The sequence below is a fragment of the Coccinella septempunctata genome, chromosome 9, assembly GCF_907165205.1.
Source record: "Coccinella septempunctata chromosome 9, icCocSept1.1, whole genome shotgun sequence".
NCBI lineage: Eukaryota > Metazoa > Arthropoda > Insecta > Coleoptera > Coccinellidae > Coccinella > Coccinella septempunctata.
Window position 1 is genome coordinate 15,950,015 of NC_058197.1, and position 16,856 is coordinate 15,966,870.

At 32.5% G+C, this 16,856-nt stretch overlaps 1 protein-coding gene across 3 annotated transcripts; it reads left to right on the top strand.

Moving 5' to 3' along the window:
• The first annotated feature begins 2,696 nt into the window (after positions 1-2,696).
• On the top strand, positions 2,697-16,573 carry LOC123320458. Of its 3 annotated transcripts, XM_044907793.1 has the most exons (9): positions 2,697-3,120; positions 3,264-3,368; positions 3,527-3,644; positions 4,247-4,351; positions 4,469-4,528; positions 5,137-5,248; positions 5,353-5,390; positions 7,280-7,384; positions 8,986-9,080. In XM_044907793.1, exons 4-8 carry the CDS (start codon positions 4,294-4,296, stop codon positions 7,342-7,344), a joined length of 333 nt encoding a protein of 110 aa, XP_044763728.1. In that variant the 5' UTR covers positions 2,697-3,120; positions 3,264-3,368; positions 3,527-3,644; positions 4,247-4,293; the 3' UTR covers positions 7,345-7,384; positions 8,986-9,080. The 3 variants fall into 3 exon arrangements, 2 of the variants coding, with proteins under 2 accessions (XP_044763728.1, XP_044763729.1); XM_044907794.1 differs by lacking the exons at positions 2,697-3,120; positions 3,527-3,644; positions 4,247-4,351; XR_006538760.1 differs by lacking the exons at positions 2,697-3,120; positions 3,264-3,368; positions 3,527-3,644; ... (3 more) ...; positions 5,353-5,390; positions 8,986-9,080 and adding exons at positions 12,892-13,003; positions 13,179-13,262; positions 15,813-15,911; positions 16,297-16,451; positions 16,503-16,573 and having other exon boundaries at positions 7,365-7,384.
• Positions 16,574-16,856: the final 283 nt, after the last annotated feature.

The following is a 16,856-nucleotide window of genomic DNA, read 5'->3' on the forward strand; positions in this document are numbered from 1 at the left end:
GTCGAAATCTAGCCCGTGTTATTTGATCAATTTCTGAGTGATATGTAGATAGATATATTTCTCAATATTGACGAGATAACGAAAAATCATGCTCACAGATCTGATCGATGTATCAGAATATGTAACAAGAAAAATGTAAAATTTAAAGTTGTCGCCTCATTCAACTCTCGTGAGTGAGATCATGGAGGTTTTTCTCTTTTCCTACCTCCATGGTCCACACACCAGGAGTATTCAGATTATAAGGTCTGTGGAGACAATCTTGACCTTTTCAACTGTTAACGGCCCTTAATTTTGCGCCTCGTGTTTGAAATCACCCTGTATAATTATAAAAATATCCATTTCAGGAGAGTTCATTTGTAAGAACGTATTAATTTAGATAATATTCTCACTGCTGATGAATTTGAACATTACTTGCTTATGAGCTGAAGAAAACCTAATATTGTAACTATTTTGCGTGAGATGAATGGCTAGATACACGATCAAGATTTATCTGTTATGAAATTTGGTGATGGATGCATTGATATCGAGAAAGCACTCGAAGATAGCAGGTAGTCTGATCTAGAAACACCTCTATTATTTCTCATTGTTCTTTGAAGTTTTCATGTTTCCGATGATTAGACGCCCCAGTTTTATCTGAAGGTTAGTGTTTGGTATTGATAAAACCCGACATACTTTTTCGCAACATTCGACAAGTTGTGAGTACATAAGTAAATTTATAGCGACCCAATTTTCGAAGAAAAGAGAAAATCTTCTCTAGATGCTAGGATTCTAGCTAGACTATTCGTCAAGACCGAACGGTTGCACCGAGGTGGATGAAATTTCTAGATTTATTACTAGAAAAGTTGCCCTATTAGAATATGCATCATATTCGGATCTACTCTTTGGTCATGTGACAAAACAATCAGTCGCCTCTCTATCAGAGATATAGAATCTCTCTATATCTATATCTCTGCTCTCTATGGAGGGTACTCTCTACCCTAGAGGGTGTAGAGAGTACCCTCCATAGTAAACCCGAACGCCCCTACAAGGTTAGAATCACAGAACACTAATATACAGTTAAAATACCACAGAACATCTTCAATCTCTATGATCTGTCATATGTGTCATGTGTCCGATGGTTGCGTTCATAAACATACTCTGAGAGTAGAGTATGAGCCATGCTCAAAGAGCATACATTGGCTTTGTTTTGGTTCGCACTTTAGGCGGTTCCGAATCGGTTCAAAGTAGTGGAACAGCAATGCTATGGGAAGCCACACACATGCTACGCGCGAGCTTACGCTGAATAAATAAATGTGCGACTGTTTTGAACCGTTCTGGAACCATCCTAAAAGCGAACCAAAACAGGCCTTCTGAAGTACGTTTCTGAACGCTTCGAGTAATCAGAGCTTACTCAGAGCTTGCTCAGAGTAAGTTTATGAACGCAACCGATAAAGCATAGACAAAAAGTTCAATGGTCAATGCCTTTCTGTGGTGTTCAGCGAATAGGTTATGTTATGTTTTCGTTTCCGAAAAATTCAAAAAACTAAAACTTGTGAATTATATAGGAGATTTTCGATAACGTTGTTTTCCATTTCCAGGATGAATTTCAAAGAAAACAGATGAGGACTTTATGTTCTTCAATGTGAGCAAATTTAAAATTTATTTTAGATCCGAAATTTATTTATTAGATTGTAATTTGGGCGAAAGTTGTTCATTATGAGTGTGAGAACCCTCAGTTGAAGTTAAACCAAGCAACTTCTTCTAGCTATTTTGTCGGAGTTCTAATAATATCCACTAATATTCGTATTTCTTCTCAAAACACTCTTCAAGGAAATCTTCAAATTGATGTCAATCAGAAAACAGAAAGACTGGAAATCATTGAGATGACTTGTTTTTCAAAAACAAGTACAATGAAAAATGGCATATATTGATAATCCCTAAAATATATACCTTTTTTAACCTTTCAATACTTAAATTTCACATCTTAGTGATCTTAGTTACCTTCTCCAAAGAACGATAAAGCGCCTGCGCGCCCGCCTCATTTCGATACGAGATTCAAAAACAGTTGCCATCAAATAGTTAGCTTTGGTCGGACATTTGCAATTTCTCGAATTTTCCGGTGCTTTTTTATAATTTTCCACGATTTCGAATCAATTTCCAACAGATTGTGAGTTCAAATCCATATATTTTCATTTTAACATCATTATTTCAACAAAAATTACATCTTACAAGTTTCACAGTTGATTATTAAAAAATATCGCAAGGACAATTCTACTTATTCTGATTTATATTTGCTTTTATTAATTTGTTGTTTGTTTCAGAAAGAAAAGAAGTAATTACTACAGCAACTCATGAAGGAAATCAGTAAATTCCAGATTATCTGTAAAGCAAGACTTCCACTGAAAATTATTTCGGGTAGGTCATTTATGAACAGAATTCAATCTCATCGAAATCGACAAAAAAGTGCCTCTTTCCTAAAACAAAAGTAAGGAGGTTTTCTATCAAATATTGTTTTTCATTTCCAGGCTGGCTTGCAACGAAACCAGGGATTAGGATTTCTAAAACTCATTGAACTGTTTTAATTTCAGGGGACTGCGAAGAAAGAAAATCAAGATGATGACGATCAGAAGGGAAGGAACTCAAGCAATGTACAATTCAGCACCATGTTAGCGGTGAGTTGAAAATTGCTTGGTCACTTATGAAATGAATATTTTGAATAAATGCTGATTCATGTTTCTTTCAGTTCATTTATCAGGAATATTTTTTAAAATACTTATACATTTTAGATGATTGATGAAAGAAAAAGCATGAATATTGGCGAATATTCGAGATGTTCAAATTCCTCTTTCCTTTTTTAGCAGAAGTATTTACTCTCTGACTATATCATAGAGTATAATACTCTTTGATTATTTTATCTCTTCTGTGCAGAGGCAGTCTCTGCTTCTGTGGTTATACTTGATGTGGATCTTAGTTACCTTTTTCGGAGAACGCTAAAGCGCCTGCGCGCTCGCCTCATTTCGATACGAGATTCAAAAACAGTTGCCACAAAATAGTTAGCTTTGGTCGGACATTTGCAATTTCTAGAATTTTCCGGTGCTTTCCTATGATTTTCGACGATTTCGAATGAATTTTCAACATAATGTGAGTTTGAATCAATATATTTTCATTTTAATCATGTTTTTTCAGCAAAAATTACACCTTGGAAGTTTCACAGTTGATTTCCAAAGGACAATTCTCCTAGTTCTGATTTCGATTTCTTTTTATCAATTGCATGTTTCTTTCAGAGAGAAAAGAAATAATTCCACTTGAACAAAATCAACTACACCTACATATGATGGAAAACAATAAATTCCAGGCAAAGCAAGACTTTCCGCTGAAAATTATTTCAGGTAGGTCATCTATGAATAGAATTCGATCTTATCGAATTCGAGAAAAAAGTGGCTCTTTCCTAAAACGAAAATAAAGAAGTTTTCAATCATATATTGTTTTTTTTTTCCTTTCCAGTCTGGCTGGATTTCTAAAACTCATTGAACTGTTTTGACTTCAGGGGACTTAGAAGAAAATCAAGATGATGACAATCAGAGAGGAAGGAAATACTCAATCAATGGAACCTTTAGATGAATAACATGAAATTGGTGGTTTGTGATCATTACGAAAATGAAGCGGTGAGTTGAAAATTGCTTGCCTGAATTCTTATGAAATGAATTTTTTGTATAAATGCCTATTCATGTTACTTTCAGTTGATTTATTAGTTACATTTTTTCAAATAATTAAACGATGATAATGATTGAAGAAAAAGCATGATATGGGCTCATATTTGAAATATTCAATTTTGTCTTTCCTTTTTTATCAGGAGTATTTACTCTCTGATTATATCATAGAGTATAATACTCTTTGATTATTTTATCTCTTCTGTGGTTAATAATTATAATTTGGATCTTAGTTACCTTCTTCAAAGAACGCTAATGCGCCGGCGCGTCCGCCTCATTTTGATACGAGATTCAAAAACAGTTGCCATAAAATAGTTAGCTTTGGTCGGACATTTGCAATTTCTCGAATTTTCCATTGCGTTCCTATGATTTCTCACGATTTCTAATGAATTTTCAACAGAATGTGAGTTCAAACTAATATATTTTCTGTTTAACCTCATTATTTCAGCAAAAATTACATCTTGAAAGTTTCACAGTTTGTTATTTCTAAATATCCAAAGGACAATTCTCCTAGTTCTGATTTCGATTTCTTTTTATCAATTGCATGGTTCTTTCAGAGAGAAAAGAAATAATTTCACTCGAACAAAATCAACTACACTGACATATGATGGAAAACAATAAATTCCAGGCAAAGCAAGACTTTCCGCTGAAAATTATTCCAGGTAGGTCATCTATGGATAGAATTCGATCTTATCGAATTCGACAAAAAAAGTACCTCTTTTCTAACACGAAAATAAGGAGGTTTTCAATCATTTATTGTTTTTTTTCTTCATTTCCAGTCTGGCTTGCAACGAAACCGGAGGTTAGCAAGCAATGGACAATTCAGCCACATGATAGCGGTGAGTTGAGAACTTTGAATTTTTATGCAATGAATATTTCGAATAAATGCCTATTCATGTTATTTTCAGTTGAGTTATAGGTAATATTTTCGAAAATACTTATACAATGTTGAATGATTCAAGAAAAAGCATGAATATGGGCTAATATTTGAAATATTATAATTTCTCTTTCCTTTTTTAGCAGAAGTATTTACTCTCTGATTATATCATAGAGTATGATACTCTTTGATTATTGTATCTCTTCTCTCTGCTTATAATCACAGACCACCCACCTGTTGTAGTCTGTGCTTATAAACGTTATAATCACGATCTTAGTTACCTTTCTCGAAGATCGCTAATGCTCCTGCGCGCCGGTCTTATTGCGATACGTTTCGATACGTTTTCGATACGATTCTAGAATTTTCCGTTGCTTTCCTATGATTTTCGACGATTTCGAATGAATTTCCAACAGAATGTGAGTTCAAATCAATATATTTTCCTTTTAACCTTATTATTTCAGCAATAATTACATCTTGGAAGTTTGAAAGTTTGATATTGCAGAATATCTCAAGGACAATTTTCCTTTTTATGATTTTGATTTGGTTTTATCAATTGGTTGTTGTTTTCAGACAGAAAAGAAGTAATTCCTTTGGAACAAAATCAACTACAGCAACTTATGATGGAAAACAATAAATTCCAGATTATCGGTGAAGCAAAACTTTCCACAGAATATTATTGGAGGTAGGTCATCTACAAATAGATAGAATTCAATCTCATTAAAACCAATACCTGAAACTGAATTTAGGAGATTTTCAATCATATATTTATTGTTTTTTCATTTCCAGGTTGGCTTGTAACGTAAAAAAGGACCGAGAAGAAAAAAAATCAAGATGATGACGATCAGAGGAGAAGGAAGTGCTTCAGCAATAGACAATTCAGATGAATAATTTGAAAATTGTGACGATTAGGAAGATGAAGATGTAGAGAAAGTGGTGAGTTGAAAATTAATAGTCACTTGGAATTCTTATGAAATGAAAATATTCATTTATTTGGTGATTCATGTTACTTTCAGTTGATTTATTAGGTACATTTTTTCAAATAATTGTACGATGATGATGATTGAAGAAAAAGCATGAATATTGGCGAATATTTGAAATTTTCAAATTTCTCTTTCCTTTTTTATCAGGAGTATTTACTCTCTGATTTTATCATAGAGTATAATACTCTTTGGTTATTTTATCTCTTTTGTGCAGAGACAGATTGTCTCTGCTTCTGTGGTTATACTTGATGTTGATCTTAGTTATCTTTCTCGAAGAACGCTAATGCTCCTGCGCGTCCGCCATATTGCGATACGTTTCGAAACGATTTCGATACGATTCAAAAATTTTCCGGTGCTTTCCAATGATTTTCGACGATTTCGAATAAATTTTCATCAGAATGTAAGTTGAAAATAATATATTTTCCTTTTAACCTCATTATTTCAGCAAAAATTACATCTTGCAAGTTTCAGAGTTGATTATTGGTAGATATCTCAAGGATAATTTTCCATGTTCTGATTTAGATTAAGTTTTGTTCATTGGTTGTTTCTTTCAGGGAGAAAAGAATTAATTCCACTTGAACAAAATCAACTTCACCTACATATGATGGAAAACAATAAATTCCAGGCAAAGCAAGACTTTCCGCTGAAAATTATTCCAGGTAGGTAATCTATGAATAGAATTCGTTTTTTTTTTTCATTTCCAGTCTGCCTTGCAAAGAAACCGGGGATGAGGATTTCTAAAACTCATTGAACTGTTTTAATTTCAGAGGACTTGGAAGATAATCAAGATGATGACTATCGGGAGGGTAGGAAATACTCAATCAATGGACATTTCAGATAAATAACTTGAAATTGGTGGTTTGTGATCATTACGAAGATGAAGCGGTGAGTTGAAAATTGCTTGGCCAAATTCTTATGAAATGAATTTTTTGTATAAATGCCTATTCATGTTATTTTCAGTTGATTTATCAGTAAATGAATATTGGCGAATATTTGAAATTTTCAAATTTATCTTTCCTTTTTTAGCAGGAGTATTTTACTCTCTGGTTATATCATAGAGTATAATACCCATAGAGTATAATACTCATAGAGTCTCTGATAATACTCTTTGATTATTTTATCTCTTCTGTGCAGAGACAGTCTCTGCTTCTGTGGTTATACTTGATGTTGATCTTAGTTACCTTTCTCGAAGAACGCTAAAGCGCCTGCGCGCCTGCCTCATTTCGATACGAGATTCAAAAACAGTTGCCATAAAATAGTTAGCTTTGGTCGGACATTTGCAATTTCTAGAATTCTCCGGTGATTTCTTACGATTTTCCACGATTTTCAATGAATTTCCAACAGAATGTAAGTTGAAAACAATATATTTTCATTTTAACATCATTATTTCAACAAAAATTACATTCAGCAAATCTCAAAGTTGGTTAATGCAAAATTTCCAGGTACAATTTTCCTCATTCTGATATCGATTTCGTTTTATTCATTGATTATTTCTTTCAGAGAGAAAAGAAGTAATTCCTTTGGAACAAAATCAACTCTACAGCAACTTCTGATGGAAAACAATAAATTCCAGATTATCGGCAAAGCAAGACTTTCCTCTGAAAATTATTCCAGGTAGGTCATCTATGAACATAATTCAATCTTTTTCATTTCCAGGATGGCTTGCAACGAAAACATTGATGAGGATTTCTAAAACTTATTGAACTGTTTTTTTTTGCAGTGGACTGAGAAGGAAATCAAGATGATGACGATCACAGGGGAAGGAAATACTCAATTAATGGACACTTCAGATGAATAATATGAAAGTGGTGGTTTGTGACGATTACAAAGATAAAGCGGTGAGTTGAAAATTGCTTGGCCGAATTCTTATGAAATGAATTTTTTATATAAATGCCTATTCATGTTATTTTCATTTGACTTATCTGTAATTTTTTTTTTTTTGAACTCATACAATATTAAATGATTGATTGAAGAATAAGCATGAATATTGGCGAATATTTGAAATTTTCAAATTTCTCTTTCCTTTTTTAGCAGGAGTATTTTACTCTCTGGTTATATCGCAAAGTATGATACTCTTTGATTATTATTGTATCTCTTCTCTCTGGTTATAATCACAGACCACCCACCTGTTGTAGTCTGTGCTTATAATCGTTATAATCACGATCTCAGTTACCTTCGTCAAAATGCTCCTGCGCGCCGGTCTTATTGCGATACGTTTCGAGTTTCGACACGTTTTCGATACGATTCTAGAATTTTCCGGTGCTTTCCTATGATTTTCGACGATTTCGAATGAATTTCCAACAGAATGTGAGTTCAAATCAATATATTTTCATTTTAACATAATTATTTCAACAAAAATTACATCCTGCAAGTTTCACAGTTGGTTATTGCAAAGAATAATTTTTTTTGTTCTGATTTAGATTAAGTTTTGTTCATTGGTTGTTTCTTTCAGAGAGAAAAGAAATAATTTCACTCTCACAAAATCAACTACAGCAACTTCTGATGGGAAACAATAAATTCCAGGTTATCGGCAAAGCAAGATTTTCCTCTGAAAATTATTTTAGGTAGGTCATCCATGAATAGAATTCAATCTTATTGGAACCGACAAAATAGTGCCTCTTTCCTTAAACGAAAATGAGGAGATTTTCAATCATATATATTTTTTTTTTTCATTTCCAGTGTGACTTGCATTGAAAACAGGGATGATGATTTCTGAAACTCATTGAAGTGTTTCAATTTCAGAGGACTGGGAAGAAAGAAAATCAAGATGATGACGATCAGAGGGGAAGGAACTCAAGTAATGGACAATTCAGCCACATGATAGCGGTGAGTTGAAAATTGCTTGGTTACTTATGAAATGAATATTTTGAATGAATGCTGATTCATGTTCTTTCAGTTCATTTATTAGGAATATTTTTAAAATACATATACATTTTAGATGATTGATGAAAGAAAAAGCATGAATATTGGCGAATATTTGAAATTTCTCTTTCCTTTTTTACAGAAGTATTTACTCTCTGGTTATATCGCAGAGTATGATACTCTTTGATTAGAGTATCTCTTCTCTCTGGTTATAGGCACAGACTACCCACCTGTTGTAATCTGTGGATATAATCAATCGTTATAATTACGATCTTAGTTACCTTCGTCAAAGATCGCTAATGCTCCTGCGCGCCGGTCTTATTGCGATACGTTTCGAGTTTCGACACGTTTTCGATACGATTCTAGAATTTTCCGGTGCTTTCCTATGATTTTCGGCGATTTCGAATGAATTTTCATCAGAATGTGTGTTCAAACCAATATATTTTCATTTTAACCTCTATATTTAAGCAAAAATTACATCTTGTAAGTTTCGAAGTTGGATATTGCAGAATATCTCAAGGACAATTTTCCTTGTTCTGATTTTGATTTGGTTTTATTAATTGGTTGTTGTTTTCAGAGAGAAAAGTAGTAATTCCACTTGGACAAAATCAACTACAGCAACTTATAATGGAAAACAATAAATTCCAGATAATCAGCAGAGCAAAACTTTCCTTAAAAAGTATCTCAGGTAGGTCATCTACGAATAAATTTCAATCTACATTCCAATTTATTGAAACCAATAACTAAAACTGAAATTAGGAGATTTTCAATCATATATTGTTTTTTTTTTTCATTTCCAGGGTGGCTTGTAACGTAAAAAAGGACTGGGAAGAAAAAATATCAAGATGATGACGATCGGAGGAGAAGGAAATACTTCAGCAATGGACAATTCAGATGAATAATTTGAAAATTGCGACGATTAGGAAGATGAAGATGTAGGAAAGAGGTGAGTTGAAAATTAATAGTCACTTGGAATTCTTATGAAATGAAAATATTCATTTATTTGCTGATTCATGTGACTATCACTGGATTTATTAGTGATATTTTTTCAAATAATTATAGGATGTTAAATGATCGAAGAATAAGCATGAATATTGGCGAATATTTGAAATTTTCAAATTTCTCTTTCCTTTTTTTAGCAGGAGTATTTTACTCTCTGGTTATATCGCAGAGTATGATACTCTTTGATTATTATTGTATCTCTTCTCTCTGGTTATAATCACAGACTACCCACCTGTTGTAATCTGTGGATATAATCAATCGTTATAATTACGATCTTAGTTACCTTCGTCAAAGATCGCTAATGCTCCTGCGCGCCGGTCTTATTGCGATACGTTTCGAGTTTCGACACGTTTTCGATACGATTCTAGAATTTTCCGGTGCTTTCCTATGATTTTCGACGATTTCGAATGAATTTTCAACAGAATGTGAGTTCAAACCAATATATTTTCATTTTAACCTCCTTATTTCAACAAAAATTACATATTTGAAGTTTCACAGTTGGTTTTTGCAAAATATCCCAATCGTAATTCTCCTTAGTCTGATATCAATTCGGTTTTATTCATTTATTATTTCTTTCAGAGAGAAAAGAAGTAATTCCAGTTGGACAAAATTATCTGGATGAAAATTTCCAGCTCCAATGGTAACGGACAGCGAGACGACAAGACTTCCTTACTAGGTAAGTTCTAATATGATCAACTATATTCTATCAGTATGTTGTTATACAATTTTTTATTTCATGTTATAGACATAATCTTATAGCTTTTATTTAAATTTGGGTTTATACATAGTGAACCGTCCAATATTTGTTATATTGAGTCGTATTAACATTTTTTCTTTTAGGGCTGGTCTACTATGAAGCACTGCTATCTAATGGACAATTCTGGAAGGCAAAAGATTCAAAATTTAGATGTAAGTCGATTATTTTCTCTCAAAAATTATCATTCTAGTGAACGCCGATCTGTCTTTGAGTACCTGGCTGAATATATCGATTTCTTACTCATCACCTCGTTTCTTATAGATTTAATTAAATGAAAAACTACCCTCATGTTACATCATCATTTATTTATAACTATAACAAATTATATAATGTATAAGAAATATTTATTTTTGAATCTTTTTGTAGGTGACTAATGGGTCAGTGATCTCGTTCCTGCGATGAGGAGCATCCCAATAAACTTGTAGGAAGAACTCGAAGGAATGCAAACTGTAAGTTTCAACAAATTGATAGATCGAACGGTAATTTCTGTAAATTTAACTTTTTTACGGCTTTTTCTACTTTTGATATACTCAAGAGTGATATCGGTCACCTGAGACAGATACGTAACAATACTCACAAGTCACTTTTAGTATAACGACAGATTTTTAAACAAAATATAATTTTTATTTTCACTATTAAATGTTAAAATGTCTCAGGGGACTGATATCGCATTGTGAAGCAGTCAACATGTTGACATTTTGAGATAAAATAATAGATTCAGTTTTTGTTTACGATACTCGTTAAAAAAAAAATTATTTTTTTCTCGAAATAGACATTTTGACTGCTTTACATAAGTCGCTCATTGAGCTACAAGCAACGTCGTGAAATATTGTACAGGGTGTCCCAAATTCGTTGTCCAATGAGGAAATCTTGGAAACTAGAGGAGTTAGAGTAGAAGAGTTGGCACGTTTTCGAACTCTTTTTCAGAAAAGCAAAAAATGGTGAGAATTTCGAAAAGTTCTCATAACTTTTTCGCCTTCGAAGTTACAGATCAGAAACTTGAACCTTCCACAGGCACTTTTTAGCGTAGAATCCACTGATGAGCTCAAAATATTTTTTCATTTCGAATCATCAGGCAAACTTTCGTTTTTTTTAATGCTAACGTTTTTTGAATTTTTTATTTTTAAATTGATTAAAATCTCTCATCAATAGATAGTATAAAAGTGCCTAAGAAGATTAATTTTTTTGATCTGTAACTTCAAAGACAAAAAAGCAACGAGAACTTTACGAAATCGTCAATTTTTTGCTGATAACTCAGAAACGAAGAATCATAGAAGGCTACGGTTTTCACCATTCTTTTTTCACCATTCTTTTTTTCTCTGAAAAAGAATTCGGAAATGTGTCATTCTTTTTCTTCTAGCTTTCATTGTTCTCGAGATCCCCTCAGTAGAATTTTGCCCAGCCTGTATGTGTTCAAATTATTTCGTAGATGGTGTAGATCTTTTTAAATTTGATAGATTTTCATGTGACACATTTTTGAAGAAATATCTTATTTTGATCCTTTAAAACACCATGACGTTGTAGCAAATGAGCGATTTAACTCCTTGAGTATATTCATAAGTTGCTTCATACTGGGCGTCCCAGGATTAATGGAGATAAATTCTGATATAGGTTCGTAACCTCAAAATAAGAAAAAAGGTTTCTATGGTGATATGTCCGGAATCGCTTTCGTTGCTTCAGCAATGAAAACTTGATTATGGATTTATTAAATTTTTTCAAAGTTGGACCAAGATGAACAAATGAAATGTTGCGGGGGTATTTCTTGAGTAGAGATGCACCAAGAACTCATTTTCTGACTCATCCTCCATAGCTAGAGAGGGGTGAAATCGACAACCCCTTTATATTTTCCAACATAACTTTTCACAGACTTCGAAATATGATTTCATTTAAAATCTTTATTGATAATTAAGTTTTTATCCTAGAAATGATAGTATCTACGTAAAAAAAATTGAATAAGTCCTTCGCTCTGTTTTTGAACAACATTAAATTAATAAAATAAAAGTGACGGTTTTTGACGATTACAAAGATGAAGCGGTGAGTTGAAATTTGCATTGTCGAATTCTTTTGAAATGAATTTTTTGTATAAATGCCGATTCATGTTATTTTCAGTTGATTTATCAGTAATATTTTTCAAAATACTTTTACAATTTTAAATGATTGATTGAGGAAAATGCATGAATAATAATGGCTAATATTTGAAATTTTCAAATTTCCCTTTTCTTTTTTAGCAGGAGTATTTTACTCTCTGGTTATATCGCAGAGTATGATACTCTTTGATTATAGTATCTCTTCTCTCTGGTTATAATCTGAGATTATAGAGTAAACTCTAACTCTATAATCTCTGGTTATAATCACAGACCACGCACCTGTTGTAGTCTGTGGTTATAATCGTTATAATTACGATCTTAGTTGCCTTTCTCGAAGAACGCTAATACGCCTGCGCGCCGGCCTTATTGCGATACGAGATTCAAAAACAGTTGCCATAAAATAGTTAGCTTTGGGCAGACATTTGCAATTTCTAGAATTTTCCGGTGCTTTCCTATGATTTTCGACGATTTCGAATGAATTTCCAACAAAATGTGAGTTCAAAACAATATATTTTCATTTTAACCTCTATATTTCAGCCAAAATTACATCTTGGAAGTTGGTTATTGCGAAATTTCCAAGAACAATTTTTCTCATTCTAATTTCGTTTTGGTTTTATTAATTAGTTGTTTCTTTCAGAGAGAAAAGAAGTAATTCCTTTGGAACAAAATCAACTACAGCAACTTAAGCTGGAAAACGATAAATTCCAGATTATCGGCAAAGCAAGATTTTCCTCTGAAAATTATTTCAGGTAGGTCATCCATGAGTAGAATTCAATCTTATTGGAACCGACAAAATAGTGCCTCTTTCCTTAAACGAAAATGAGGAGATTTTCATCATATATATTTTTTTTTCATTTCCAGTGTGGCTCGCATTGAAAACAGGGATGATGATTTCTGAAACTCATTGAAGTGTTTCAATTTCAGGGGACTGGGAAGAAAGAAAATCAAGATGATGACGATCAGAGGGGAAGGAACTCAAGTAATGGACAATTCAGCCACATGATAGCGGTGAGTTGAAAATTGCTTGGTCACTTATGAAATGAATATTTTGAATGAATGCTGATTCATGTTTTTTCAGTTCATTTATTAGGAATATTTTTTTAAATACTTATACATTATAGATGATTGATGAAAGAAAAAGCATGAATATTGGCGAATATTTGAAATTTCTCTTTCCTTTTTTACTCTCTGGTTATATCGCAGAGTATGATACTCTTTGATCATAGTATCTCTTCTCTCTGGTTATAATCACAGACTACCCACCTGTTGTAGTCTGTGATTATAATCGTTATAATTACGATCTTAGTTGCCTTTCTCGAAGAACGCTAATACGCCTGTGCGCCGGCCTTATTGCGATACGTTTTCGATACGATTCTAGAATTTTCCGGTGCTTTCCTATGATTTTCGACGATTTCGAATGAATTTTCAACAGATTGTGAGTTCAAACCAATATATTTTCATTTTAACCTCGTTATTTCAGCGAAAATTAGATTTTGTAAGTTTCGAAGTTGGATATTGCAGAATATCTCAAGGACAATTTTCCTTGTTCTGATTTTGATTTGGTTTTATCAATTGGTTGTTATTTTCAGAGAGAAAAGAAGTAATTCCACTGGAACAAAATCAACGATACCTACTTATAATGGAAAACAATAAATTCCAGATTATCGGCAAAGCAAAACTTTCCACAGAATATTATTGGAGGTAGGTCATCTACGAATAGAATTCAATCTTATTGAAACCAATAACTGAAACTGAAATTAGGAGATTTTCAATCATATATTTATTGTTTTTTCATTTCCAGGGTGGCTTGTAACGTAAAAAAGGTCTGGGAAGAAAAAAAATCAAGATCATGACGATCAGATGAGTAGGAAATTCTTGAACAATGGACAATCCAGATGAATAATTTGAAAATTGCGACGATTAGGAAGATGAAGATGTAGAGAAAGTGGTGAGTTGAAAATTAATAGTCACTTAGAATTTTTATGAAATGAAAATATTCATTTATTTGCTGATTCATGTGACTTTCAGTTGATTTATTAGTAATATTTTTTCAAATAATTATATGATGTTAAATGATTGAAGAATAAGCATGAATATTGGCGAATATTTGAAATTTTCAAATTTCTCTTTCCTTTTTTAGCAGGAGCATTTTACTCTCTGGTTATATCGCAGAGTATGATACTCTTTGATTATAGTATCTCTTCTCTCTGGTTATAATCATAGACTACCCACCTGTTGTAATCTGTGGATATAATCAATCGTTATAATTACGATCTTAGTTACCTTCGTCAAAGATCGCTAATGCTCCTGCGCGCCGGTCTTATTGCGATACGTTTCGAGTTTCGACACGTTTTCGATACGATTCTAGAATTTTCCGGTGCTCTCCTATGATTTTCGACGATTTTGAATGAATTTCCAACAGATTGTGAGTTTAAATTAATATATTTTCATTTTAACATAATTATTTCAACAAAAATTACATCTTGGAAGTTTGAAAGTTGGTTATTGCGAAATTTTCAAGAACAATTTTCCTCATTCTGATATCGATTTCGTTTTATTCATTGTTTATTTCTTTCAGAGAGAAAAGAAGTATTTCCTTCGGAACAAAATCAACTACACCTACATATGATGGAAAACAATAAATTCCAGGCATAGCAAGACTTTCCGCTGAAAATTATTTCAGGTAGGTCATCTATGAATAGAATTCAATATTTTTCATTTCCAGGATGGCTTGCAACGAAAACATTGATGAGGATTTCTAAGAACTTATTTGATTTTTTTTTGCAGAGGACTGAGAAGAAAATCAAGATGATGACGATCACAGGGGAAGGAAATACTCAATCAATGGACACTTCAGATGAATAAAATAAAAGTGACGGTTTTTGACGATTACAAAGATGAAGAGGTGAGTTGAAATTTGCATTGTCGAATTCTTTTGAAATGAATTTTTTGTATAAATGCCGATTCATGTTATTTTCAGTTGATTTATCAGTAATATTTTTCAAAATACTTTTACAATTTTAAATGATTGATTGAGGAAAATGCATGAATAATAATGGCTAATATTTGAAATTTTCAAATTTCCCTTTTCTTTTTTAGCAGGAGTATTTTACTCTCTGGTTATATCGCAGAGTATGATACTCTTTGATTATAGTATCTCTTCTCTCTGGTTATAATCACAGACCACCCACCTGTTGTAGTCTGTGGTTATAATCGTTATAATTACGATGTTGGTTACCTTCCTCGAAGAACGCTTAAGCGCCGGCGCGTCCGCCTCATTTTGATACGATATTCAAAAACAGTTGCCAGAAAATAGTTAGCTTTGGGCAGACATTTGCAATTTCTAGAATTTTCCGGTGCTTTCCTATGATTTTCGACGATTTCGAATGAATTTTCAACAGATTGTGAGTTCAAACCAATATATTTTCATTTTAACCTCGTTATTTCAGCAAAAATTACATCTTGGAAGTTTCAAAGTTGATTATTGCTAAATATCCCAATCGCAATTTTCCTTATTCTGATATCAATTCGGTTTTATTCATTTATTATTTCTTTCAGAGAGAAAAGAAGTAATTCCACTTGGACAAAATTATCTCGATGAAAATTTTCAGCCGCTCCAATGATAACAGATAGCGAGATCACAAGATTTTTTACTAGGTAAGTTCCAATACGACCAACTTTTTTTGATCAGTACGTTGTTATACAATGTTTTATTTCATGTTATACGCATTATCTCATAGCTTTTATTTGAATTTGGGTTTATACGCAGTTAATCGTCCCTCACCGATTCTGAAAAAAAATTTTATATCATATAGAATGGTATACTTACCTACTGATTGAAATAGGTTCATTTAATTTTTATCTCGGTTTCGAAAGCTTGGACAATTTTCGATATATTGAAGATATTTTTTCAAATTCTTAATTCTTAGGAGAATATAAGCCGTTTCTATATTATCAAAGATTTGTATTAATATATCGAGTGTGTAAATATTTTCTTTGTATCGTGATGTTTGAATTCATATAACTTGGATGTCTTTTTTAGAAAGGGTAACAGAATGGAGCAGCCAGAGTTATGAAGTCAGAAATTTTAACATTTCAAGCAGCCAATTTGATTTCAAGAGAAAAGGACAGGAGTATATATGAACCTTATCAACGGCATAGAGAATAATTAATTCTAAATATTGAAAACATTAATGGGTAAGGAAATTGTTTTGCAATATTGAATCATATTAACATTTCTCCTTTTAGGGCTGGTCTGCTAAGAAGTACTGTTATCTAGTGGACTATTCTAGAAGGCGAGAGATTCAATATTCAGATGTGAGTTGATTATTTCCTCTCAAAAATTATCATTCTAGTGAATACTGATCTATATTTTAGTATTTTCCTGAATATATCGATTTCTGTCTCTTCACCTGTTTCTTATAAATGTAATTAAATGAAAAACTACCCTCATGTGACTTCACCATTTATTATAAGGATAAAAAATTATGTAATGTATAAAAGATATTTATTTTTGAATCTTTTTGTAGGTAACTAATGGTTCGGTGATCTCGTTCCTGCGATGAGGAGCATCCCAATAGAACTCGAAGGAATGCAAACTGT